The 26,448-nt window shown below is 45.5% G+C and overlaps 1 protein-coding gene across 1 annotated transcript in view; it reads right to left on the reverse strand.

The window, feature by feature from the left end:
- Positions 1-428: 428 nt before the first annotated feature.
- XPO7 (exportin 7) overlaps positions 429-26,448 on the reverse strand; it is a 31,833-nt gene continuing 5,813 nt past the window's right edge. The window contains exons 5-28 of the mRNA XM_009699279.1: positions 26,152-26,217; positions 22,733-22,837; positions 20,522-20,687; positions 19,875-19,948; positions 18,389-18,508; positions 18,000-18,146; positions 17,010-17,182; positions 15,771-15,964; positions 14,545-14,650; positions 13,067-13,202; positions 11,996-12,069; positions 10,827-10,907; positions 10,257-10,320; positions 8,948-9,056; positions 8,365-8,471; positions 7,803-7,891; positions 6,971-7,078; positions 5,763-5,845; positions 4,985-5,199; positions 3,700-3,838; positions 3,195-3,355; positions 1,483-1,581; positions 1,048-1,175; positions 429-892 (exon numbers count right to left, since the gene is read on the reverse strand). Coding sequence (XP_009697581.1) covers positions 799-892; positions 1,048-1,175; positions 1,483-1,581; positions 3,195-3,355; positions 3,700-3,838; positions 4,985-5,199; positions 5,763-5,845; positions 6,971-7,078; positions 7,803-7,891; positions 8,365-8,471; positions 8,948-9,056; positions 10,257-10,320; positions 10,827-10,907; positions 11,996-12,069; positions 13,067-13,202; positions 14,545-14,650; positions 15,771-15,964; positions 17,010-17,182; positions 18,000-18,146; positions 18,389-18,508; positions 19,875-19,948; positions 20,522-20,687; positions 22,733-22,837; positions 26,152-26,217 — 2,838 coding nt within the window. The 3' untranslated portion in view covers positions 429-798. The remainder of the gene's footprint in view (positions 893-1,047; positions 1,176-1,482; positions 1,582-3,194; positions 3,356-3,699; positions 3,839-4,984; positions 5,200-5,762; positions 5,846-6,970; positions 7,079-7,802; positions 7,892-8,364; positions 8,472-8,947; positions 9,057-10,256; positions 10,321-10,826; positions 10,908-11,995; positions 12,070-13,066; positions 13,203-14,544; positions 14,651-15,770; positions 15,965-17,009; positions 17,183-17,999; positions 18,147-18,388; positions 18,509-19,874; positions 19,949-20,521; positions 20,688-22,732; positions 22,838-26,151; positions 26,218-26,448) is intronic.

The raw sequence follows: 26,448 nt of genomic DNA on the forward strand, positions 1-26,448 counted from the left end.
GACGAGGGGGCAGCGCCTACTGCTACACCGGGGGGAGAGGAGAGACACCCACGAGCAAGCACGAATGAAAAGATCACGCGGCATGGCTTAGAGTTCCTAATAACAAGGGCAAGACGGTAACAGGGAGTTGTGATTTCAAGGGGCTTAATAAGAAAAAATATACATTTGGAATTTTACAATGCCTTTTTTTTTTGTTGTTGGTGTTTTGTTTTTTTTTTTACCTTTTTTTTTTTTTTTCTTTTTTGCTTCTCTCTACACTTGTCACTAAATATATCTCTGCACTTTCACACACCCACCCCTCGCCCAGTAAAGCTTCAGGCCTGCAGGACACGCTTTCCTCACTCGCATACACAACCCTCACGCCAGCACCGGTGCACCAGGACTCTGTAAAAATTTCAATCACACTTTTTTTTTTTTCTTTTTTTTTTTTAAACTGAGTCAATATAAACCTTGTTCAAAATGTTATGAAAAAATGTACATGTTTATACAAGGCAGGCTGCAGCAGAGCGCTGGCGTTCCACGCAGACATTCGGGTAGGGAGACGCTGGATTCTTGCACCTGGCTTATGCCCTTCCACCCCCTCCCACGGAAACAGAAGCACCCTGCCCCGGTGAGCTCAACAACCCCTCCTGTTCCCTCCTCCCTCGGGACGTGGAGTACGGCCCAAAGCGAGCACCGCAATCCAGCCCTGGGGAAGAGCAGGGATTAGAAACGCCCTCTTTTCTTTCCATCGGAAACGGTAACCCCTCTGGGCCAGGCCAAAGAGATGCTGCTCTGTACAGGTGGAGTTGGGAGACGTCAGCTCATCATGTCGTTGCTGTTCACACCGTAGGTGGAATTCTTCATGGAGTCGTTCACCTCTCGCCTGAACGCCGACAGGTTTTGCGTAAACCTAAAGGAAAAGGCAGAGCAGCGTGTCAGAGCAGGAGGTTGCCCGTTCCCGCCAGTGTTTTGCTCACCACGAAGCTGGCACGGACTCTCTAGGCTGTGCTTTGTGCTTCTTGGGACAGGCTCAACCCTGCAAGCGGGTCTCTGGCCCATACTGACCTGTCCCTGTTCTTGGTTAGGAGGTTGCGTTCGATGCCTTCCATGAGATTCTCAAAGCAGAGGTGCATTGCCTGCTGTTTCTCCGGAGGCTGGCTGTTCACTATACTGTTCCTCAAGTCAGAGAAATACTGGGGAGGACAAGAGAAGGATGGGTTAATTTTCAGGTGAATGCCTTTGGGACAGGGCATGTGGAACTGGCTCTCAGGAAGAGGGAGAGAACGCGTTACAGCTCTTAAAGTGACTTCCAATGCCCTTACAAATGGAAGTCAATAGGATTCCTTAGCACCAAGGCTGCTGCAGGGAGGGCTGGACACCTTTCCCTCAACACACAACCTCTCCAAGTCCCAACTTCCCAACCACCTGCTCCGACACCGTTCTGCTCCCTTCAGCATCATTCAAGCCCTGACAACTGGGATGGGAGGGTGGGATGTTTACCTTTTCATTAAGCAGTATCAAGCCGAGTAGAGGCCGAGACATTGACCATTGGTTCCTGCAGTCCTCAAAGATGATGATATTCAGCACTGTCGATAGCATCTGGAAGAGGGAAAGCGAGGTTTAAAACCAGCCCTTCCATCCCAGCTCTCTCCTCACCATGGCACCGTGCGGGCTCAGGAGCAACGGATTCACCTCGGATGCTTCCAGTGTTGGAGCCTCAATGCTACAGAGCTCTCAGCATCCTGGGACAAAAGGAGGACCTGGACCTTCACCCAATGCACACGGAGGAGGTGTCAAAAGCTGTTAGGATATTTGTTCCCAACACACTCCATCCTGCCCTAAGGCAGCCAGGGGAAATATTGGCTCATCTTCACTTAAACAAAGTAATAGCAAGTGCTTAAATGCAGCGAGCACATGTCCTGGTGCCCTGGGGAGCTTCCTCCAGTCCACACTACAGCTGTCTGCATTTCCTTCCGCAGCCTCCTTAGGCTAAAGCCAGTATCTAACCTAGCTGGTTTGGATTATGCAGCTTCTCTTCTTATCCTCAGAAAACACAGCTCCTAGCCCCCCAAAAAAGCCTGCTTTTCTTTGTGTTTGATCTACTAGCAAGGGCAGAACAATATTCCCTGCTTTCACGTGGGAGTCATGCTGACACTTTGACAAGTACCAGCGAAGGAGGTTGGATAACACCGTCAGAAATGCACCGAGCACTGCTGTTCAAAGCAGCACAGCCAGGCGAGAGGCATATAAAAATGTTTTGCTGTAAGGCATGGATATCCAGATCCCAGCACAGGGCCTTCTGGAGCACCAAAACCTCTGTGAGCAGAATCATCTGTCATTAAGTGACAACCTAAACGGTATATGCAGCTATATGCTGGGCTAAGCTTGATCTAAGCAAGCAAAGTATCTCCGCTCACTATTGATCCTCTGCCACTGCACATGCTCCTGACCCAGAGAAAAGCCAAATCCCAGCAAGCTCCGTGTCGATCAGAAATGTTGCAGATGGAGGCAGGAGACAGATGGCAGATGTGCTACCAGCACGTAAAAAACTCAATTCTCAAAATTCACCCTGGCTGAGGCTGTTCTGAAAACAGGCGTGAACGGTGCCAAGGCACCACGTGCTCCAAAAGGCTGCAAGCCCAACTTTCACGTGGTCCCAACACAAGCACTGCAGCAGAGAGATCGTTCCCGTATGCTGAAGTCTACGCAGAGCCTTGTTAAGCATGGGGACTCCTTGGTGCCTGCTCCGCTGTGAGCACACGCGCACCACGGAGTTGTTCCAGGGATTTAAACAAACCGTGGTTTATTTTGAAGCAGTGAAAGAGCACATGCTCTCTAGTTGAAGGTGTGTTTACTGGTTTCATTTCTATGAACTGCCAGCACCACCCATAACTGTATTTCTCTTTTAAAAAAAAAAAAAAAAAAAAAGAGGAGAAAAGCTCATTTTTGGCTACTTCCTTTCATAACTGAAATGCAAAAATGGTGTTCCTTGCACATGGCCCTGAAGCATGGCTTTGAATCAGACCTACCGTACGGTGAATGTGTACAAAAGATGCAATACTAGCAAAAAATCCTTTTTGCTCCGGAAAAGCCTGAGGCTCTAGAGCAGGGAGCATGCAGCCTCCATATTACATCACGCTACGAAAATTCAGGGCTTATCAGGGAGTCTACCACGCCGTGCCACAACAAGGCCCTACGCCTTCGGTCTTTACCTGCTGAATCATCTCTGGGTGCTGCTGCATAATGTGCAGGAATCGGTCGCTCTCCTGGGTCAGAGGTGTGGTCCTCTTCTTGGTGCTGCGAGACAGTTGCTTGAAGAGATAGGTGACAATGTGGTCCAAACAGGAGCAGCAGCCTGTGCAAACCATGGTGTCTGCAAGAACAGGAAAGAGGGAAGATATTGGGGCACTGCCAGCATTTCCCTTGCTCAGATGCACCTGGGCAGACTCCCAGGGAAACATCAGCATTTATCTGGGTTCCTTTAGGGACTTGCAAGCAAGAACCACCTAACCCTAAACGAGTCAGCAACCTCCTCACTGATATCTTCACTACCTCTAATGTTCCAGCTTTAACAGAGGTGAAACTCCTCCACCCATTCATGAGGTATGGCTTAACTTATCTGTCGGCCTGAAATACTATGCATTCAAAGCAACCAAAAATCTTGCCCCACTTCCAAATCAAAGCCCTAAGTGCGTAACAGAGAGCAGAAGTAGTTACCTAGTGCAGTGAGGCCTTCTGAAATGGAAGAGAGAATATACATGATTACATGAGGCTCCAGACTGGCTATAAAGTTCATGTGGTCCTGGGTAAGAACTTCCAGCAAGGAATAGTATGACTGGCTGAGCTTGGGATAATCCTGCAGAGAAAGGAAGAGAGAAAGACTTTTAAGGTTTCATGGCTAGCCTGTAACCATCAGTTAAGGCTTTCTGCTAGACCCAACCCATTCATTAATCACCTGAAAACTGCTTACTGAATCTCCTGGAAAGAGAACAAACCAACCTCTCTCACAGCATAACTTATGGGCCAATATATTTTCCACCCTTCTCCTCCACCAAAAGCCTTCTGAACTGGCTCTAAGCAACAAGGGTCCAGCAGGTTCCCAACGCTCTTATATCAAAACATCTTTCCTCACTGCTTCGCTCTTTTCTAAATGGGGGGCGTGAGCTGACTAATGCCAGTGCTGGAGATGCAGAGATAGGACTGTCTCTTCAGGTGTCCGTGCAGAGTGCCAGATCGCATAAAAATCAACGGGCGCAGTGCTGGGCTCAGCAGTCAGTGCCACAGACCCCTCAGCAGCCCCCAGACTCAGGGTGAGAGGGGAGTCCTGCAAAGCGGCCCCATCTCAAAGAGCCGCATGTCTCAAGAGCAATGGTTTGGTCACTGGTATATTAACTCAAGGACATGCTGAATGCAGTCACAGAGATGGCAACAACTTCTTTCAGATCCTGCTACGGTAATGAAACAGATAAGACTTGGGAGGAATATAAGCTGCTCTCTCCCCTCGATATTTTGCCAAGTAGGACTGTGCTGCTAGGGTCTCAAAGCTCCGCCGCAAAATAGATTTCTGTATATGAGGTCTGGGTAGGAGCAAGACTCTGTAGGTGGATGCCTTCAGCAAGCAGGTTGCACTGTAATTGCTGATGCATCGAGATCTCTGCCCACGGGCAATACAGGGAAGAACAATCCTTCACTCGCAGGAAGTGTTTTTCAGATAGAGGAGGAATTATTTTGGCAAGTGCTCTGCTGAGACTTGGAGTGTACTCCGCTGGAGAGCTGAGCAGCGGGGCCTTGGGTGGTGGGGTTACGGCCTTCACACGCAGGACCCGCTGCTGCACATTCCAGGAGCTGTAATTTCCTGCTGGCCTGTGCCTACAGCTGGGGTTCCAGGAAGCAGCACAAGTTCACTCGTCTCTGTGATTAAAGTATTCCTTTAGCGTATAATCTTCCAACCCTGTCTTCCCTAGCCATGTGCTTACACTGCTAACCACAGGTGTCAGCTTACCAGAAGGTCACTGTGAGGAATGGAAAGCAGGAGCTTGATAAAAGTTTGCAAGGCATTGTCCAGTGCATCATCCCCGTACAGACGGAAGACCCCAAAGTTGACGTAGCTCCCGCTCAGTGCAGCCTTCAGCATAGAGAAGCAGATGGAAATCCCCTTGAGCTTCAAGGCATAGACTTGATCCTTTGGGACCTCCCCAAGCGTTAGGATACGATTTCCTGCATGAGTACAGAAGTGGACTCAGTACTTCAGCAACCACATCCAAACCCTTTCTCCCCCAGGGTGCAGGAAAAACAAAAGCAGAGCCATAAGGAGTGACTGAGAAGTCAGCCACAAGCACCAAAGACTTATTTCCCAGCCGAAGGTTAAGGAACCCGTTACAAGTTAAAAGTGTGGCTCTACTAGGAACCATGGGAGAACACAACATGTAATTTTGCTGTGGAAACACTGTAAGGACAGGATTGCTGTCCACTTGCTTCACAGGTTTGCCCGTGTCACCTTGCACACTCACAAGGGGCTCAGCTGGGCTCCTGCTCGTTGCTGTCATTTCCTTCAACATTTGCATGGCAAACACCCTGCCCCTTCTGCTTGCCTGCCTACCCAGCACTTCAAGCAGAAGCATCTCCCTGTGTCTAAGCATGCATTGAGCAAGCAATTTGGCACTGCTTCCCAGCCCGGGCTCGCTCTCCGAGCTGGCAAGTGCCCAGCCCTCACTCCTTGAGCAAGCGGAGGAGTCAAGGGTAGACCAAGGCTGCCCGGATCCCACCTGCTGGATACTCACCATACGTAGTTATCATTTTACTCGTTTCTCTGAAAAGCAGGATGCCATTCGGTGAGGACACATCAAACTGCAGCCGTTGAGATCTAATGGAAAGACAGGGAATAAATTGGAGCTCAAACACACCTGGGAGTAAAACCAAAGCTAACACTTCAGCCCCTCCACATGCTGCTGTCTACGGGGGCACCCTCCTCCCAGGGCTGCTCCCCAGAGTTCAACAAAATGTCCTGGTCTGGTAGAAAATACTGCTGTTCGTTACCAAAGCCAGGCAGGACACAGCCACTTAGGGACAGACAAGCTCTGCTGTCGCAGAAGAAAGGGCCTATATTTCACAGACGTCAGGAATATTACAAGATCGAGGCTGGAAATCCTGTCTTGGCAATAGTCACTAGGCTACTGTACACAAACACAGCGAACATCTTGGAAGCAGCATTGTAGGGCAGGCTGACTAGCTCCTATTCATAACATGACCAAGAATTCAGAGCTTGGCATTTTTTCCCCTACAGTGAACAGATCTTACAATTGAAGCGCAGCGAGTTGTCCAGTTCACCTCTGAAATAAATGAGTGGATGTATTCCAGCAAGGATTGTCTGATTGCAAAGATGCCGCTCGCTTGTGGCAAACAGTCTGACAGTAGGGATTCTCAAGAACTCTCAAATGACTGCGTCTGAACCTTCTGTCCCTTCCACTCGGCTGTAACAACGGTCCCTTCCTATAGGGTTGTGTTCCACTGGCTGTAGGCCAGAGCAACATCTTGGCAACCTTCCACTGCCAGATTAGACAGCTTCTGAATTATCTGAATAGTGTCAGAGGTACCTCTCTGCTGGCAAAAAGAGCTGATGCTCTAAAGCAAAAGTGGTCATCTGGCTGGCAGACAGAACAATGCTCATTTTAAACACAGGTTTTAAAAATTAACGAGTTGCCTGCCTCCATCTTATAGTGCTGTCCTTGGAAGCAGACGCTGAAGAAATTCAGCGCGTATTGATTGTGTCTCTTGGTCTGACTGAGTCATGACACGACTGATACCTGAAATGCTCGATTTTCTTCCCTACTGAAACAATGCCAGTTTCTCCCCCTGTCCTCTTGGCAGCTTTTATAGCATAAATCAACTGAAGTAGAGAAAACACAACCGGGTACCAACACCCACACAAAAGCTGAAGCAGTGGACAGACACAAATCCCTGCCAGCTTTCAGACGCTGGATGTTCATACCTATTATGTACCAGCTCAGCCATCAGTTTGAGGACAGGTGTAGTGCAGGCTGGGTCATGGTACCAGAGTTCAATTGCCCGCTGTAGGATTGGCATGTAGGATGGGTAGCTGCAAGGTGAAAGCTAAGGAACTTTGTTGCTTTGCATGAAGAAAAAAAGATCACAACTTCTATCAAAAGGCATATTTTGTGTACTGCACCCAAGCCTTGCAAAGCACCTTACTTAAGGTTAAACAGAGCTGCTGCTTGCTGCTGTCTGCTTTATCACAGAACAAAAAAACCCAAAAAACAAACCGTAAGTCCGTTGAAGGAGTTGCATACTCACTTGTACTAGGACAAACCAGACTCAAAAAGGTTTTGAATGAAAGGGAAGACAGATACAAAGATCTGTCAGTGCAACAGACAGCTGACCTTCACCAGCCAAAAAGAAATCTGGAGCCCAGATACCGTGCTCTTTGAGCAGCTATGCTCTCACCAAGAGGACAAAGATACCAACTGCTGGTGGCTTTAGTGAGCAAGAGGAAAAGCTTTTGTTGCTGCTCAGATGCACGCATCCCATTAAAAGCCTTTGTGCTTTACAGGTCAAATCTCTTTAGGTCTGCTCGGAAAAACCCCAACAGTTCAGCTCTGAGGAGATTTCTAGGTTGACTTGGTTGCAGACAGATCAAGTCAAATGTATTTTAGGGCTTAGAGACAGGACATCGAGTACTATAAAAATGAAGAGAAACCCCAGTCATGATTTAGCAGGGAAAATATGACATTTGGATGCAGTCAGCCAGAGTTCTTCCCTCTGACGGATAGGACGACTCAAGTTTTAGGTCAACAGAAGGATACATCCACTCAAACAGCATCATGAAGCTAGTCTTGGCATTGAAGGCAAAGGCTATCCCTCTCAAGTCTCTCACCAAACCAACCAAAGTTCTCTGTATTGCAAAAGAAAAGATATGTTAAAACATAACACACATATGGATCTCTCCCTCCCTGGCTCTACCAGCCCAGAGCCACTTCCCTTCCTCCCATCCCAACAGCAATACAGCCTTTCTGTACTGGATGCCAATCCAAGGTTAGACAGTTCTTCCTCTTCAGTGCCAGCAGCTCTCTCTAATTTGAGATGGGGTATTTCACTCCCAGCAGAAGGAAAGCTGGCAGATAAGCTTCCCTGCTTCAATCATGAACTATACCCAGACCCCAGAGGGGTCCAAGGCACACCACCGCTTCCCCATGTACTGAAAGGAAAGCACCCATCACTCCAGCATCTACTTGTCTCATTCAGAGGGGAGAATGGCTCTCACTCTGCAGGAGTTCCTTGTTCTCTCCTGTCTGTCTGAACTGAAAATGTCAAAGCCTCTAAGGGAAAGAAGGGCATGGGTAACAGGGAAAATCCTGCCCGACTTACTTTTGCCTCTTGTTCATTGAAAGTATTTGTGCTGAACATCTGTGCCACAGTCTCAAAGGCAGCTGTGAGGGGAAGCATGAACTGCTCATACTGATCCTCATCTTCCCCTGAAAGGGAGAAAAAAAAAAAAAAAAAAGAAATCAGGAGAAAATAGACTGCATATCCTTGTGCCCTGCAGTTCTGCCTGTGCTAGACACTCAGACATGGCTCGCCCACAGAGCTAGAGGCAGGGAGACCACAGGTTTCCAGACAGGTGATCTTTCATTGCCAGTATCTAACTTACAGATAAGGTTTAGCGCAAACTCTGCCAGATCAGGAAAACATTTGGAATATTATGAAGGAAAAATTTAGCCCCAGCCTTGGTCCCATGCACCTGTGGACTACTTGTACTCAGCAACGTGGCATCAAACCCACGCTTGGGCTTCTTTTCCCTCCTTTTTCTTATCCCATTTGGTTTTTCCCACTCCAGCATCCTTTCCTGGAGGAGCTTACAGCTCTCTAAATAGCAGGACCCAGCACACCACAGAGCCCAGCATCCAAACCACAGAATTTGGCTCTGGTTCCTCAGAAAAGACCCTAGTACCTAAATCCACCATGAGAAGACGCCCAAGTGCAGTGTAGAACGTAGTCCGACATCTCATGTCAGTCAGGTTGGACTGATTGTTAATGCCCAGGAAGGAAAAGTGCTCACTCTGCGAACAGAAGAGAAGAGGTGGGTTAAAGGGGAACCACCACCTTGAACGGGCTCCTGCATCAAGGGCTGAGGAGCCCTCATTCCCTTGTCTTCATTCTCAGCCTGTGCAAGGAGGAGAAGCAGCGAGCTACACGGTTATCTTGCTAACCACTTCGTATCTGCCTGCCATCTTGGAGAAGAAGCCACCAGAGGGCAACAGGCACCATGCCTGCACGCCCCGAAACAGCATCCCATCTACTGGCAAAGATACCAATGCTATCATCTTTCATCTTGGAATTCCCCAGGACCAGATGAACAAGGAAGTCTTCCTTTGCCTCCAGAGCAGAGAAGCAACCTGCCTCCTTTGCTCAGGGGGATCCTTCAGGCATTAAGGTTGCTGAAAACCAGGCCTCTGCAGACAGACTCCCAGTTACTTTGCCCACATTCTTCACGGAAACAGCAGCCCCAGACAACGCAGTCTGAATGCAGCTTCTGGACCAAACAAAGGACGTGGGACTGCCTGCAAAATATCCCCTAGTTGAAGGAATATAGCACCTTGTTCAACCAGACAATGCAAACCTTCTGGATGTGGTGCTGGGAGTCCTATCGCTACAGCATCGGAGCATCAAATGACCACACGCTCCCAGAGGCAAGTCAGAAATCTGATATTTTGCTACTGGTTTCTAGTTGCTCATTCTAACACTTTGGATTTCAAGTCAGCATCCCAGATGCGCACAGGGAGTACCGCAGCGGTAGTGACCAAGAAACAAGGCTGCTATCCTCACCACTGCAAGTGACGGCACTTCTTCCAAATCAGCACTTTTATAGAATGAAAGCTGGGGCACTGAAATGCTGTTACATTTTGCTTTAAGTTGCATAAACAGTGCTCACTGCTGTCTGCCTGCATGCGCAGCAGTATCAGCTGTCTCCTGCATTTCGCTCTGGAGATGGCTGTCTTTCAGTGGAGAGTCAAGAGACTCCCACATTAACGCTTTGGGGATGAAAAGTACCCTCAAAACTGAAGGGCAGGCTTTGAACAAAGAGAGAGGGAACACAGATCACATCTTCTACAGGCTTATCTAGTCCGATGGAAGCATCTAGGAGACACGTACACTTTAAAAGTGTGTCCAGGTGTTAAAATTATGGGATGATCTCAGCTGCACAAAGACAGATGGAGGAGTCTGCTGTGAGACAAGAAGCAGAAGGTGAAAGGACTTACCGTGTGATTGTTCAGCATGAACTGTACAGCGCTCAGTTTCACCAGTTTTCTAACACTACTGTATGTAAAGCGGGTGTTAAGGAAGCAGCAGAGTCAGCAGAAAACTTCTTACAATGCTTGCAAAGCACTTTCCAGTGCAAAACTGGAAGGGGACCTATGCCCATACTATTCAGTATGTACTAGTCTCTCTTCCATTTGTTTCAAGGGCAACCAACTTGCATAAATCTCTACCGTAGAGACCTACAGTGACCATTTTTATTTACTCTGTCAGGAAGAATAAGTAGAAGACTGGAAGATAGACTGTAAACAAATTAACTGTGGATGGTAAGCTACAAAGCAATTATGATCCAAAACACAAAAAACATTATAGCCATCCACTGCAATTCAACAGCTAGACAAGACGTTGACCAAGCACTTGCACTCCGCTCTTCTCACTACCCAAAAGGTGAAGCGGTGCAGGAATCTGTTACACGCAGAGTGCTCCTGTTCCAGCCGAGCATCTGGGTCACTCTTCCCCCATCCTGAGGTTTAAGCGTTCTGCACGCCCGACAGCTCTTCTGAAAAGGATATCCGATGGAGAGGTCATTGAGCAGCTGCAGCGTCTTGGAGGTGATAGGCTCGCATCGACCCCAGTACTTCAAGTTGGTGATGCTAGGGAAGAGGACAACAAGGACGGATCAGAGAGGTTTGCTCAGCTTCCCCTTTGCTGTGCGGCGGATTCTTCCAGTTCAAAAGTCACCCAACATCATCAGTTCCACCCTCCACCAAAACCACAGACATCACAAGCCACAAAATATTGGTATAAAATTACTGTACTTACATTTGGTTGACTAGAAAATTATCCTTCAGATAATCTTCACTACTTGGGTCCCAAGCTACACTGGCCCATACCCAGGCCCTTGGAATTCTGTGGCACTCCAGGGCTGGTTTCTGCAGCAAGGGTAAGAGAATTCTGCGGCAGTGACTACATGCAGACGTATGCAATTCTGCACCTGCACCATCCACTGTCAGCTGCAGAATTCTAGTAGCCCTTGCTTCTTCCAGGAGAGCCATTTCACCCCTTGGGGATGATGCGCAGCCGGGGCGCGCGAGGGTAGGCAAGGCCCCATGCATGTAAATACGGGGGCGATGCTAAAGAAGTTGAGGGGGAGCTAGCGGCTGCACGTCACCAGGCGCACGGCACTGGGCGTCAGCACTGGAGCTACTGAATTGGTTCAAAATGCTCATGAAGGCTGCCAAAGACATGACAAAAAGCCAGTCGACAGGTTCGGTCCAGAGGAGAGCTGCCAAGGAACAGGCCGAATAGGTTGTCTACCAGAATGGAGGAGTTTTAAGAAAAGGACTTGCGCTACTCTGGTACTGAACAGTACAATTTGCAAAGAAAACCTTTGAGGGAGCAGTCCCCTCCCCATAGAGCTTTCGTGGCTGGTGATTGCCATAGTCAAGTGATAGGGCATGAGTGCTTGAGGCTGTTCCCTCTCTGACTTCGGTTTTACTAAGCAGGCACTGGAAAGAGAATCCATTATCTCGGTGTACAGCTTATTTTTGTGTCTCCACGATGGATAAATCAATCCTGGATACTGCGTGTGACTTAAGCCCTGATAAAAGCCTGTAAATCTCTTGAGTAGCCAGATGTTACTAGTTTTAGACTGAACAACACTCCCTCGTATTCCAGTTTTCCTGGTTATACATTCAAATAAACCCTGGAATCTCTGATGCCTGCAAGCGGGAACACTTACATTTTTCCTATGAAGACGCTCAGGACCATGGTCTCATCATTCAACCCCAGGACCTCTGAGAGACGGCGGTACAGCTGGAGGGGAAAAAAACCACCAATTTAAAAGCTGTCAAGAAAACAAGTAATGATCCAAGATTTTTCACTTGTTCTCCTTTTGTGGCACGCATGTCTGGGAGGACGTATGCTCTGGGCTTTCCCAGATCAGTCAAACACCACACAGACATGCTTGTGATCTGATCCAGACCAACACTTGCCCTAATCATTGCTAACTCTTTTCTATCACTAGTCATAGTGGGTTCAGATACTGTACACAGAAGCCAAAGCACTTGCTTTTCCTAGGGAAAGGGGATATAACAACTGGGCTCCTCCACCTGCAGCTACACGCAGTATCTTAGTGAATTTGTCTGGAACTCTAAGCCCCTTGTCACACCATTGCTCCAAAGTCGGTGAAATGGGGAAGAAAGATTCTGTGAAATGGGGAAGGAAGATCATAGGTTACTAGAAAGGAAGAGACTCTGGTTCTGGAGTAATGATGCTCCTATTCTACACTTTTTTTTTTTTTAAATTAAAAAAAGGTATTTTGCATCTCTAAAGATGCACCAAGGCATTCAAAGTCCAGTACATCTACAATTGCCTTGTGAGGAAGAGAATGGATATTTATCTTCACTTCAGAGCTGAGGAAGCAAGGCACAGATGCTAAGCTCAGGCTCCTCATGGGTGTATGAGGTGTTGTGACTCACACACCTTCACAGGTATATAAGCTTAAGGGACTCATTTGAGCTCACAGCAGAAACCTGGCAGGTAACAAAACTGAACACAGGTCTCAAGTTCTAGGCTGTTATAGTCACTGGCTCCTTCCTGATGCATACAGAACATGGTATGTCAAAAATAGCTCAGAGTTCGCAACATTAACACTGGACGTGTATCTAGAAAACACAGCAGACAGGTCTCTTAAATTTATTTTCAGCTGTAAAGAAGAGAAAACTAGCAATGCCACTTGCTTTCATTTAGAAAGGGAAGCTATCACTGGACTTCGTATTACCAAAGAGACATAGCCAAGGGGACTGATTACCTTGGAAGACTTCTGCACCTGATCTCCAATATAGATCTTCCGGAACTGCTCAAAGAAGCTCAGCATGGCAAGCTCCAGCTTCTCATTCCCAGCCTGCGCCAGACGAGAGTCCGTCAGGTTCATCAGCTGCAGTACTCTGGAGAGAGGTGGGAAAAACACACCTTGCTGATGGACACTGGGAGAAATGAGGGATTTCTGGCACACGGTGTTGTTTCCAGGCTGCGCGCAACAGTATTTTTTACTTTTTGTGGGCACTGCCATTTTGGGTCAAGAACTGACAAAACTGATAATGAAACACTGACTAGGGCACGTTCTTCTTCTGTGCAAGGCCGTTATAAGGCTTCTATATTCCTTCTAACAGGGATGCAAGGCCTTGGTTTTAATTTGCGGCAGAAGTGAGTTTCAGGTGCTTTATTTAGCACACTTACCCAGTGACTGGTCCATCGTATTCTCAAACCCACCTGAGAAATGGCTACCTGCTCCCCCTCACAAGAGCCAGACTCTAAACGACACTTCTCACTTCAGTTTGGCTTTTGTTGTGAGCCCTGCAGAAACAATGCTGTGACCTGTGCACAGGCTCAACGAGCAGACCTTGCTGGTAAGGAAGGGGTGGAGGGATTTTAGGGTAAGTAACACACATGCAGCAGAACAGGAGGGCAAAAGCAACAATATTCTTTTTGGCAAGTGCCATAAAGCACAGAGTGGGAAAGAAGATAAAACGTAAATAGACTTCTGTGCACATCTATCGTATATGCTGGCACTAAAGGTAGCTGAAATATATATGGGGGTCTCATCATTTCCCCTTCAGTAACTCACCAGCTACCTGGGAAGCCAGTGGTTGATATTATCTATCGGCTCACCAACAGGCCAGCTTCCATACATTCACTGTTTAGCTCCTTTTCCTACCCTAGCTTCCAAGGAGAGCAATTAGGGCCTGGACCAGAAGGCATCCAGTGTGACTCAAGGTTGTTCGTGAGTTGTAAGCTACGTGTTCTCATATCCATCAAATAAAGCTTGCACTGGAGAGGATTTACAATCCCGAAAATCCAGTACATGTTAGACAACATTATGGAGTTTTAACAGCTATAGAAGAACTACATTATTCACAGCATATTTATGGACAAAATCTACTTTCGATTATTAACTAGAAAAAGACTTTTCCCTCCAGCCCAGCAAAGAACTATGATGCATTTAGTTCTACTCCAACGCATGCATTTAAGCCCATTATAATTCCCCTCTGACATGCTCTTCCCCTCTCATTTTCTTTCTTATAACCCAGATTTCCCAATTTAGCCAAGCCACAGCAGAAGTTTGCTGACCGGCTCTAGCCAGTGCCACCAATCTCTTTGTTGAGGATGGCCAATTGCACACTGTCCTTTTCAGTGAAAAGAGGGGAAGAACATGGTGGCAGCTTCACGATAGCAATTCTTTTGTTGACTTCAATAGTGGTGCAGCTAGAAAATAGTCAGCATCCCTACCGACAAACCAACTCGCCATCCATTGCATCCTGCTCATCCGTGCTGGCGAACGAGACCCTACCACCAATCACTGCCCCGATAATATAGACGAGCCACGTCAGGCGCCCTGAAACCAACAGAGGACATCAGAACCAAGCACGTCACACATTACACAGAGGAAGCTGAAGAGATTTGCATTTTATTTTGGCAAAGACAGGATTCACAAGGAGTATCTTTCTGCTTTAGTGCCCATCTATACCAAAATGACTCAATCTTCCCCTTGGTGGAGAACAGGCATGACTGTACTAGAAAAGAAACAAGAATGCCAGGTCTGCCTGGAAGATTTTCATTATTTAAAGCTATTCCACCGCAGAAAGCCACTTTCTTGTAAAACTGTATTCTATGTATTTAAACATGCGCAGATGCCAGCAGGCAGCGTTTATTCTTTCAAAGTACATGTGGCTGGTGGAGAAGTCAACATCATACGGAGTTTTGCACCACCACTCCCCCCTCCCAAAAGTACTGTGTTAGATCAGACAATACTCCTTCGGAAGAAAGAGGAACAGTTGCCGTATCTGTGCTGATGCGCCCCACTCCTTCACAAAAGGGAAAGCCAGCTACATTATTAGAGAGGGGGCAGAACACAGCTACACCTGAACCTCCAAAGGAACTGCTTCTTTATGGTCAGTGTTAAGCAATTCCTAAACCAACCAGCTGTGCAAGAACAAAACCTCCACGCTGAACCCACCCAATGCTGTGGACAGACACCACCCTCCTTCAGACAGCGGCACCAGCTGAAAACCCCACTCCCAGTTACTCATTACCAACAACCAGCTGGAGGTTTCTGGCACATAGCAAGCGGGGAGGTTCAAACGAGCACTCCGTATCCTGCCTTGGACAAAAAAGGGATGGGGCAGGCAGTGCTGACCACCTATGGAAGGGGAATATCCTCATAACTATGTCTCTGAAAGACTGGGCAAGGAGATGCACTACATTTCCCCCAAAAAAGGTACGGAGTCAGCTGAAGGAGAGCAATATCTTCAGCCAGCAATGCTGTATGTGTTAAAACGTCTGTCCACAGCCAAAAATATTCTACACCATACGGGTACCTCCCCAAGGAAACAGTTTATGAGATGTGCCTTCCCACTGTATGGATTTCACCAGGAATGCACGCTTCTGAAACGGTACTTTTGAGAATGGGCAACCTACTGCAAGTTCACAGGCCACAGTTCTCCAAAGACACTCACCTTCTTGTACAGCAACATCCATGGGGCTGGCGGTGGCACTCTGCAGCAGCTCCTGGTACGACTGGGCTGACTGGTCGAAGAGCTGCACAAGCAGAGCGCAGGTCTTCTCATACTCGCACCTGCCAATGGTGGATAGCTGATCCAGCTGCTGTTGCACAAGGCCAGTATCATCAAGCGGATCCTCCAAACCATCCCTAAGCAGCAAGAAAGCAGATTAGAACAAGGACTTAAAATGTAGAGCTAGCCTAACCCATAACATAAGTTTATTTCTGTCAGGTAGAGGATGCTTTCCCAGGCATACAGCAATTCCAGTGACTAAAGTTTCTGCCTCTATTATTTGTCATGATGGAGAGCTACACAGACCGATGTAATCATCTGACTCTTACTGCGGCCATAAATCAGAACAGCAGTGGTTCAGGTGGAAAGGCCATCAGGACCCAGGATGAGTAAGCCCTTCTTACATCTTTAACATTTATCCAGCTCTTTGAACAGAATGTGCAGTGTCAAGAACAAGGTCTCTGCCTGTTTGTCTTCGTATAACAAAGCTTTCCATCTTTCTCAATGTTTTAGTTGCCTTTTCCTCAACAATAAGTTTATTGCAAACTCCAGAACTAGCTAAACCTGCTGTTCCTCCCTTGCATTGCTAGATAAATAAAAAAGAGGTAAGTCGATCATCCTTAGGAGAGGCATTATTTTTCTATATTTGACTATTTGTTTTCATCAAATACAAACACACACAAGGTAGAATTCATCCCACACAAATTCAGGCACTGCAACAGAGTCCTGTAGGCTGCTCCTGCACTCAAAGGAGGAAAAAAAAGATACTTTTAGGTATAATTTGTGCCATCCTACAGCACAGATCTAAAAATTAAGTGAATCACACTTTGCATACATATTCCTCTCTGCTATGATGGCAATTCAGAGTGTAACCGGTACGCTGCAGAAGTAAGATGAATTCTACCCATAACATGTCAGAGACCACTCAGATCAATCTCTGCCATTTGAGATTGAGCAAAGTCTCCAAAAACGCAGTTTAAAAAAAAATAATTCTCTTTTTTATAAGAGACAGAATATGTAATTTAGGTAAGCTTCTCTTAGAAATCCTTTGGCGACTCACAAAACTTCCTGCAGTGGTGCCTGTTTTTAAAAGAAATCTCAGAAGAGAAGCACACCAGAGCCTTCCGTGTTCGACTCTGGAGCTGACAAGCAAAAGTGCTGCCATCTCTCTGCTTTTCTTACCTCAATATGATGTGCACAGATTCCAGTCTGGACGTGATGTAAGCTTTTGTGACTTCTGGTGTGTACGTTTCGAGCATGTGAGGCTCTGTGGCTTTAACATAGGGCACCGATGCAGCCAGCCGCTGCCACAAGCTTAGGAGATAGTGAACGCTGTTCGGTGCAAACTCCCAGTGCTACCAGGAGCCAAGAGAAAGAAAAGGAAAGGAAACCAGTCAGTTACCATCTTGATTATTTTACCCAGATTATTTTGACTCACATAGCACTAGATAAAGCTTTCAGATGTTGCTATAATGATCTGGTTGCCAATTTTAACAATGAATTTCTGTTCACACCTGAATTCAGTGGGCATAATCAGCATTCAGTAAACACTGAAAGATAATCCTGAGTTTCTAAGGCTGTGTAGCTGAGCCACAGCCTTTCGTCCCAACCTACTGCCGAGCTCATACTGTAGCGTGCTGCAGACAGCTCCCCAAACAGAATGTACAGTTTAAAGCTGTTTTCCAGATAAATATTACAATTTAACAAAGGGATTATGTAAGCTATATGCTTTTCAAAGCATATTCTGTGCAGGGGTGGAGTTACAAGCTGTATACACCAGTGAAAAACTCAGTGGGAATATGGCACGATATTCATATTACTAGCAATCCCTGCAACTGCATTTTAATAGTGAAGTGATATATAATTCTAAAAATAAGCCTTATTTAACAAGTTGGTTTTTTTTTTTTTTTTCCCCTGCTAGGACATGGAAAGACTCTGGAGGCATAGCAACTCTGCCTTCCCCCACACACTGCTCCCGTTCCATTCAGTAGGAATTCATAGAATAATCAATGCTACGCTGCAGGATTCTGCCACAGAGCCTGCAGGGGTTTTTGTTAAAAATAACATACAGAGAATTAAGGGGTAAAAAACGGACAAGAGGGTTATAATTTTGTTTCAAGAGAAAACAAAGGGCATAAACAACCATCAGGGGTAAGTAAAACCATTTTGTACCTGCAGGCTGGTCACGGTGAAGTTGGCAATGAGTCGGATGACCTCGGGGTAGTTCTCCACCTTCACCAGCTCTCCCAGCTGGTAATTGCTTTTCAATCGGGCCAGCAATCGGCAGAACTCATGGTAGTTATTTGGGTCTGACAAACTCTGAGAGCAGAAAAAGAGGAGAAGAACTGAGAAACAGCACTACTTCACAACACATGGCAGTCAGCTACAAGAGGCACAGATTTGTGGTGGAACGGTAGGAAAAGGAAGAGAGCAGCAAGGTGTTGCACCCTTCTCCCCAGTGCCACAAGTGGGATGTGTACATTAGAAAGTATTTTTGGTGAAGAAACATGATGCAGAGGAAGCAGAGACACAGTTCCACTGATTGCATCTGAAATACTCACCTGTGGGTTTTCCAGTATTCGTTTAACTCCATCAACGAGATGAGATAAAAACTTTGCTCTTTCGGCATTGTTGAAGAGGGATCTGCGTACAGAGGCTATCTGCACTAAGCAGGATAAAACCTAAAAGCGGCAAAGAGAACAAAGAGAAAAGGAGGGATGAGAACAGTAAAATGAACTGCACGTTTCCTTTTCGTGACACAACAAATCATTTAAGTCTGATGCTCCTTTGCATGCTACACAACAGCTCCTTCATCTTTGCAATTCTGTGTAGTCGATGTAAAAGTGTAGAAACAAATTACAGCAGAGATAAAAATCACATCACCCAAAGGAACATCTCCATCCTGACAGCGAAAGGTGTGTTCCAAACTCTGCTCCCAAAAATACTGGGATTTCTTCAGACGGAGAACACAGATTGCGAAAGACTGAAAATACACTAGGACTGGCAGGGAAGACTGCTAAACTTAATAAAAAAAAAAGAAATTACATTGTTCTCAACCCAAAGCCCTGAAATGTAAATTGAGAGTAAATTCCCAGGGTGCAGCTACAGCAGTAACAGGCTGGCAAATAGGATTTTGAAGAGTGGTGGCAGTTAGTTATGACTGGCACCCTGCAATCCTTATCCGGAGGCAAAGCCCCATTCCTTCTGACCAGCGTAAGGACTACCTGCTCAACTGCCTCTCATTCTTGCTGGCTCTTACATTTACTGATCAAAGAGGCAGGACAGTTAAAGGTGTGCTTCAGTTTTCTGTTCAGCAACAACAACAACAACAACAACGAGTCTCACACTGTTAAAATGTCTCATGAATATTTGAGGCTCTAAAGTCAGAATTGGTAAGTAACCCTTCAACACAATGAACAGTGCCGAGAGTCTCAGCAGAAAAAATACTTCTGAAGGACCCTTCCCTCCCTAGCCAAAGGGCATGTTTTCATTGTAGCATTAATTATGAAAAATATTTATCAGATAGATAAATGCCTGGCAGGCAAATTTTTTCAAGAAGAAATAATCTAACTTTTAGTTCAGTTGTGCTATTGGCCATTTCATCCAACTGGGACATGGCCTAGTTTTAAAGTGTGGAAAGAGAAATTACATTCCTCAGTTGTGCTCCCAGACTTGCTACCTACTCGCAGTATGGTTTTAGGAGCAACTTGACAGCACAGTGGAAATAACATAAGCTACACCTCTCGAAAAGGGCTTACTGCAAGAGCCAGCAGGCAAACTCTAAGCTATGGAAGGACAAAGAAGTAGGCTGGACTTCCAGCAAACAATCTGCTCTTAGGTCAAATCCAAAACCTGCAGATGCATCAAAACTATCAGCAGCAGTGGCACCGGAGCAGCCTCCCCTTTGTCACTATAGCCCAAGGCAGTGCCATCAAAGTCAAGGTAGCTGTCTGAAGTCAGCCTATGGCATTTTAACCAACAGTGAGTCTCCCAGATGAATCCTACAAACGCTTTCTAGTCTGTAAGGAAAATAAACACTAGACTTACCAGAGGAGAAAATGAAGGAGGGATGGAATGATAAAGATCAAAAAACAACTGAAGGGTCGAAGAATCCAAGAATGCTGAAAGAGAAGGGAGCGTTTTACTGAGAACACCTCGATTTACTGCCTTCCATAGGCCTAATGCTTATCTTATCAACAACGGCATGTGTACTTCTCACATGAAGTACCACAATACAAGAAAATTTCCAAAGGATTTTACATTTTTACACAATTGCCTTTCCTAGAAACAAAGTAAACTCACTGGTACTTGGTACTAAAGACAAAACTACAGGAAAATATTTTAAGAACACAATCTGTGAAACTGCCTGCCAAATGACTGGTGAGAACAGCAAGGATGTTGAGAACAGGTGCTGAGTTATTTGTTATTTACATTTTTTAAAAAAAAAAACCAAAACAGTTTACTGTTTCTTGAATTGACAGGTGTAAGACTGGAAGGGTAGACGAGTGTTTTTATAGCTCAAGATAGCCAACCCAAACTGAACTGCATTTGTAATCACACTAAGGAAAGGCTGGATTTTATGTTTGGCATTGTATGCAAAAGTTTATTTGTTAAGTACAGAGAGGGCTTTAGCAAGTGACCCATGCTTTCAGCTGGTATGTTGTAGGTTAGTCCTCTTCCTCCAGCAAGATTACCTGATCTCCAACTGGTTGGGATCTGCACAGTGCAAAGATCATCTGAGGACTCGTCTGTTGATGTGCCAATGAAATCAAAGTTCAGACAATTATGTGTCAGTTTAAGAAGCTGCATGAGCAGACCATGCTGGCTTTCATCGTTTAGATTCAGGTTCTTCCCAGAAGCCTATGAAATACATTGGATTAAAAAAAAGTAAAAAGAAAAAAAATTATCAAGATGACAGTTGAGTCTGAGGTGGTAATTCAACCTTAAATAGGATGTGGCAATCATAAGGATCACGCGCCACAAGCACCAACCCCAGCTATCACATACTTTTACAGACAGCATGTGTATTTACATGCTTAGTCTTTACATGAGGTGGACAAACAGACAGTGCTTTCTTTTTCACTTGGCTTGTACCGCCCAGGAGAAAAAGCAGCCAGGCTTGCCAGCTTGCAATTATACTGTGAGATTCAGGAGATAAGGAAGTTCTTATTAAGGTTAAACACAAGAATACATTTTCTGCCTAACAAGCACTTGGCAGCAGGGAATCCTGTTGCTCCACCTCACCCTCATATGGAAATGAGTGCATTCACTTTTGTTGCACAGATGATCTGTATAAGCCCTGCTCCAGTTACAACGCTCTGCCACAGGCAGGGAAAACATGGATACTCTCAAGTAACACACAAGAACTCGATGGACACAAAATGGTAGGTCATTTCACTGCAGTTTAAACTTAGCACTCAAGTCTGTACTCCAGGGAGAGGCCAGCCAGTCTGCCCTTTGTATTATCGCTCTGTACTTAAAACAAAACTAACTTCTAGCTTAAGTCTATGGCAAATAACACATTGTACTGTGCCGACACTGCCAAGATCAGTGCCAGTGGTCACTGGAACGTCTTCCTCACTCTCTCTGTTGTATCACAAAGACAAACTCTTCTGGGGCTGCCTAAATGTACCCTGCTTTACGGACATGGATACAGACGTGATCACTGGTTTCTCGCAGCCCAATCCTCCCCACTCGAAAGGATCACCTTAGAAACTTCTGCTTTATATACAGAAGCTTGAGACGGCTACTATTAGACAAAAAAAAAAAAGACATAACTTGGGTAGTAGGTGCTTAATCACAGGAAAACAAGGATGTTGAGAGAGACAACAGAAAACATTCCAACCTGTCTTAAACCCCAGCATCCCAAGAAACAAAAGCAAGATGATTAAGAGTTAGGGTGGAAAACTAGAGGCTTCCTCCCCAGACAAGCTGTGTCTTTTGAGTCGCTAAGTCCCCATGATCATACAACAACAGTAGTGTGGGCAACAGCTCAGCCACAGCTACACATACAGGAGAAGAGTAAGAGTGTAGTTCTGGGGACACCAGGTTAACAAGGTCTGGTTTGTGCCTCCTGGCTGAGTACAAGCACTTGCTGAATTTTCTCCAACAAGTCTGGCCAGTTCTAAGGACCCTGTTCTGCCTGCACCTCCCCAGGCGCTTCTTTTCACAAAACTAGAGGAATCCTTTTATTTCTGAGACCTCTAATTGACCATCAAATGCACCTGAAGTAAGGCAATGAATTCAAAAGTTATCAGAGCTGTTATGGTTCAGGAGGATGGATGCATGGGAAAGTATGACTAGCGTAATTGAACAAGCTTTGCTTCCTTTAGAAACCAGGAAAAAAAAAGATCAAATTACACCCACATACCCACCTTTATTACTGACAGAACCGGAGCTGCTCATTTTGAAATATCTTTAAAATAAAATTTCCTTTTCGCTCTTTGTGCTATTTGTCAACTTTGACACTTCACTCAGCTGGAAGGATAAAAGCTAAACTAATCAAATTTGTGCTACTGCTGCTCAGTTTATTGGGGTAGACTTTCCCATAAAGGGCTGTTCTTGAAGGCACCACCAGATTAGCTTTTTTAGAAAAGAAACCTGATGCAGAATCAAGAATTTTCTTCAGATAATCTACTTGCTTACAAAATATACATGTGCTACTTCAGCTGAAAGAAAAACTACGCTTATTTTGGGGTAAAACCGAACCCTACTAGCAGAGCATCACTGCCTTGTCCCAAGATAAGTCTTTTTAAAGCAAGCTTTCCTGAAAAACAAATCCAGAACATAGCTTTTAGAACAAGAGCACTCGTTCCAGGAGAGTTACATCAGAGGGAACTTCAGCCCAAAGTCTGTTGCCCCAACATACAGTCCCAAAGAGAGGTGACAACCGACGGTTTCCTTACCTGTTTCAGTAAATTGCATGACAGCGTGAAAATATCAAACAAGGATGAATCTCGGAAGGAAGAGGCTATTTTCCTGTGCTTGGTCAGTGGATGAGTAGTATCCGCCTGTGTAGAGAGAAAACGAGCACTTAGAATTGATGGGCAGAGGCGGAACAAGACCAGCAGAACCCGTAGGAACCCTGTTAAGCACTGGGACCTGAAGGTCTCCCTCCCCAGAGCGATGTCACACCAGGCGGCTAAACCAGAGGGATGCACTGGCACTGCGGTATGTGCTGCTACTGCAGAACAGTGTTTTTTCCACGGATAGCATCATATTGCTGCCCGATGACAGGACTTTCCATCTACAATACTTACAATGCAGTTTCACTGTACCCCTGCCAGAAAGCAGGGTTGGGTTTACACTCAAGTTCATTTAAATCTCTTCCAAAGCAGGATCAACAGCAGTATTCTCGACAGCACTTAAGTAATTTTAGAAACTTCAATGCTGCTTTCTAAAGTACTCCGAACTCCTCAGAGTTAAATCCTACCTGAAGCCGCTGGGCAGACACAAGGTCAACTACTAGCAATAATAATTCCCCTCCTGAACCTGTACAGATGGGAAGAAAACTAGGAGAGTTAACCAGTGACAGCCAGTTTGGACTTTGCTGTATCTATTATAAATTCCAGTTCTGGACCTTTCACCGTACCAGAATAAAAAGCTGACATATGATCTAAGAGGCAAATACACACATATTGCTTTATACTGGATAACAAAGTCTCCAATTGATTCCACCAATGCATTCTAGCATGGGCCAAGCACAGGCGAACAGCAGCACAACTTTTGTCACTTCACAGACTATTTTCTAGGAAGAAGAGAAAAGTGAAGTGATACTTCACATCTTTGCCATTTATGCAAACAGAGGCTGGCAAAATTCCACTTGCTTAGGATGAGTTATCTGATGGGCAGCCAGCTATCCACCTGGGATGGAGCCTTCTTGCAGCCCAGTGCAGAGGCACAGAATGTGAATCTCCATTTTCTTTATGCTTTTGTTACTGTACCTCTGTTAACCTTCAAGACACACACATCTTATCCAGTATTGTAGGAACCAGTACAGCTCTAACCACCGCGGACCTCACTTGAACATACTAACCTTCACAACAACCCCGTGGAGGATGCAAACACTCTTGTCTCTTATGTTATAGGTGAGAAAGAGAAGCCCTGCATCACCCGGTAGTTTGTGGCTGATCAGAACTAAACTTGTCAGGTGCTCTAACAACTGAATTATCATTCCTCAGCTCATGTTATTAGATTTCAGGGTCTTTAAGAAAATGAGCATTGATTACTCTCTCCATGGTTATTACAAATCTCATATATTTCTGGGCTTGTGGCAAACAAGCATTTCCTTTTTCTTCACCATGAGGTCATGTGGCTTAAATCAGTGAACGTCTACAATACAGTGGGCACTCAGTACCTCCGGGCAAGTCTGTGCAGTACTTACAGGATGAAAACTGATACTTCAAAACAGTTACTAGCACTCTATTTTATTTGTGCTGTGAGCTTTCAGAACAAAAGCTTTAGTAAACAGAGCTCTAGAAAATTCAGCTCTCATGCAATGCAGTCGGAAGTTTAAATAGTTATCAAAAAAAACCTGAAGAGAAGCCCCAGAAGGCGGTTTTGGGTGTTTTTTTTGCTATGTACACGTACATGACCCCACTCTGATGAGTGGGCATGTTGGCAGATTTATTATTTTGCAAGTAATGGCAGTTTTAGACTTTCCAAGATGAGTCACTGAATCCAGCCCTGTGCAACTGCTGGCACAAAGCACGTTTAGGAATGAGTAGTAAACTGTGGCAGATTTAATACCCAAGATATTAGGAAGAGATTTTTGATCAGTATTTAACTCCATTGCTTATTTTAGTATCAACCTGTAGAGACTCTGGAACCGGGACAGCTGACAGCTTCTGTGCTGACCATTCTCCTGCAAGCAGAAGCTGTAGCCCTGTACAAAGATGCTGATCAGTACATACTGATTTATAGAGGTAAACAGACTCGCTTTCATCCTTGGTGCAAGGAAGTGAAGGACCAGCCCTCTGCGGAGATGAGAGTTAGGTTGTATAAAAGTCCAGGCAAGGAAATGGTAGTGGTGACAAGACATGGCTTAAGAGTTAGGAGGAGATCTACGGGTTAGGATTTACTGATCAGGCCAGGCTTGAAGAATGAAAGTGAATCTGGGGTCTGAAATGGATGCAGAAGCCATTTGGATTACAGCGTAGGGCTCGGGAAGTTCAGAGGTGCTGAACTTCATCAAGTGTAGCAGAAGAAATTGGTGCTTTGCCCTGGCCAGCACAAAACTTTCTCCTCCACTTCCAGTTCTGAAAACGATTTGTAATCATCCTTCAAATCCCACTCAAGGATCTCTCTGTTCCAACGCCTGGATTAGTCAATATACCAGCAAAAATGCAAGGTTAGTTTCCTTAGTAAGATATTAAAATCAAAATATTCAGTTACACCTGGTTCTCTTAGTAAAATTAGAGACATTTATACACGTGGCAACCTTCACGTCATCTTAGGACTATGGTAGCCATCAACAGTGCTACAGCAAAGTCTGCCTGACTCATTAGGAAAATGACATAAGCTTAGATAGCACCAAACAAAGCTGCTTGTTCCAGCTTTCAACATAAATACTGAGAGGAAGCATAAAGTTAGAGGGCTCTACAAGCCACCAAACTGACTAACCTGGAAAGACTTGCTGCAGTTGGCAAGACTGGGTGCCATGCCAGAGCACCACGGACTCAGTGTGCCCAATTTTTCTTCTGCCAGTCACCCAGGGCTGGGTCTGCATAAGGGACTCAGCACTCAGCCCCACTAAACTGGCAGAATTTGAGAACTATCTGCTGGGAACGCTATGAAATTTAGTACTGAATGAAAAGGACGCTTTAAAAATCCGCACAATTTGACAAATTCTCTTTGTTTTGTCTCCCTGGTCAATATGGAGGAGGGCATGCTCCATTCACTTCTTGGCACAAGAATGCTGTAAGCTGAAAGAGTGCACAGGGACCAACAACAGAAGGTGCTGGGAGTGTCCTCATGCTTGGGGCTTTGTCCTTACTAGGTAGGCTTGGCTAGCTGCTTAGCATTGCTCTTTCCTTTTTCATCTCAGAAGATTACATTAAAATATGAGAGAAGATGGAAGATGCCAGTGAAACAAAACAATTCTTCAGGACAGGAGGTTTCAGCATCTTACCACAACAGTAAGTGACTGCGTAAAAATAACAAAAACAAAAAAAAAAAAAGGAAAAAGAAAACATCTACCACACACCACCTCCCACACCACAAAAAACCAAACAACCCCAAACAACACACAGACACACAGCAGGACACAACAATATGAATGAGAAAATTGGACACTTACTTCACTGAGGAAGGCTGTAGCACTTACTTGATTAATTTCATTAGTTAGTTGGGACAGGATTGTCACTCCTATGATGCAGTGCTCTACACTATCCTGAGAAAGGAAAGGGGGACAGGGAAAGTAGTTAGCAGTGCCAGGATGTTTTCATTAAGCTTCACCATCATTCAAAGACCTTTCTGCTTGGAAGACTTCTAGACATGTTTGTCTAGAAATGCTTTATCTTTGTAGGATTCTGACTGGAAAAAAGCCCACAAGCAATACCAAACACAGAATTTAAAATGTGCTTTTAAAATACTTGATGTCTTTAACAGTGCACAGGGTTCT

The sequence above is a fragment of the Cariama cristata genome, unplaced genomic scaffold (genome assembly GCF_000690535.1).
Source record: "Cariama cristata isolate BGI_N322 unplaced genomic scaffold, ASM69053v1 scaffold32914, whole genome shotgun sequence".
Classification (NCBI taxonomy): Eukaryota; Metazoa; Chordata; class Aves; order Cariamiformes; family Cariamidae; genus Cariama; species Cariama cristata.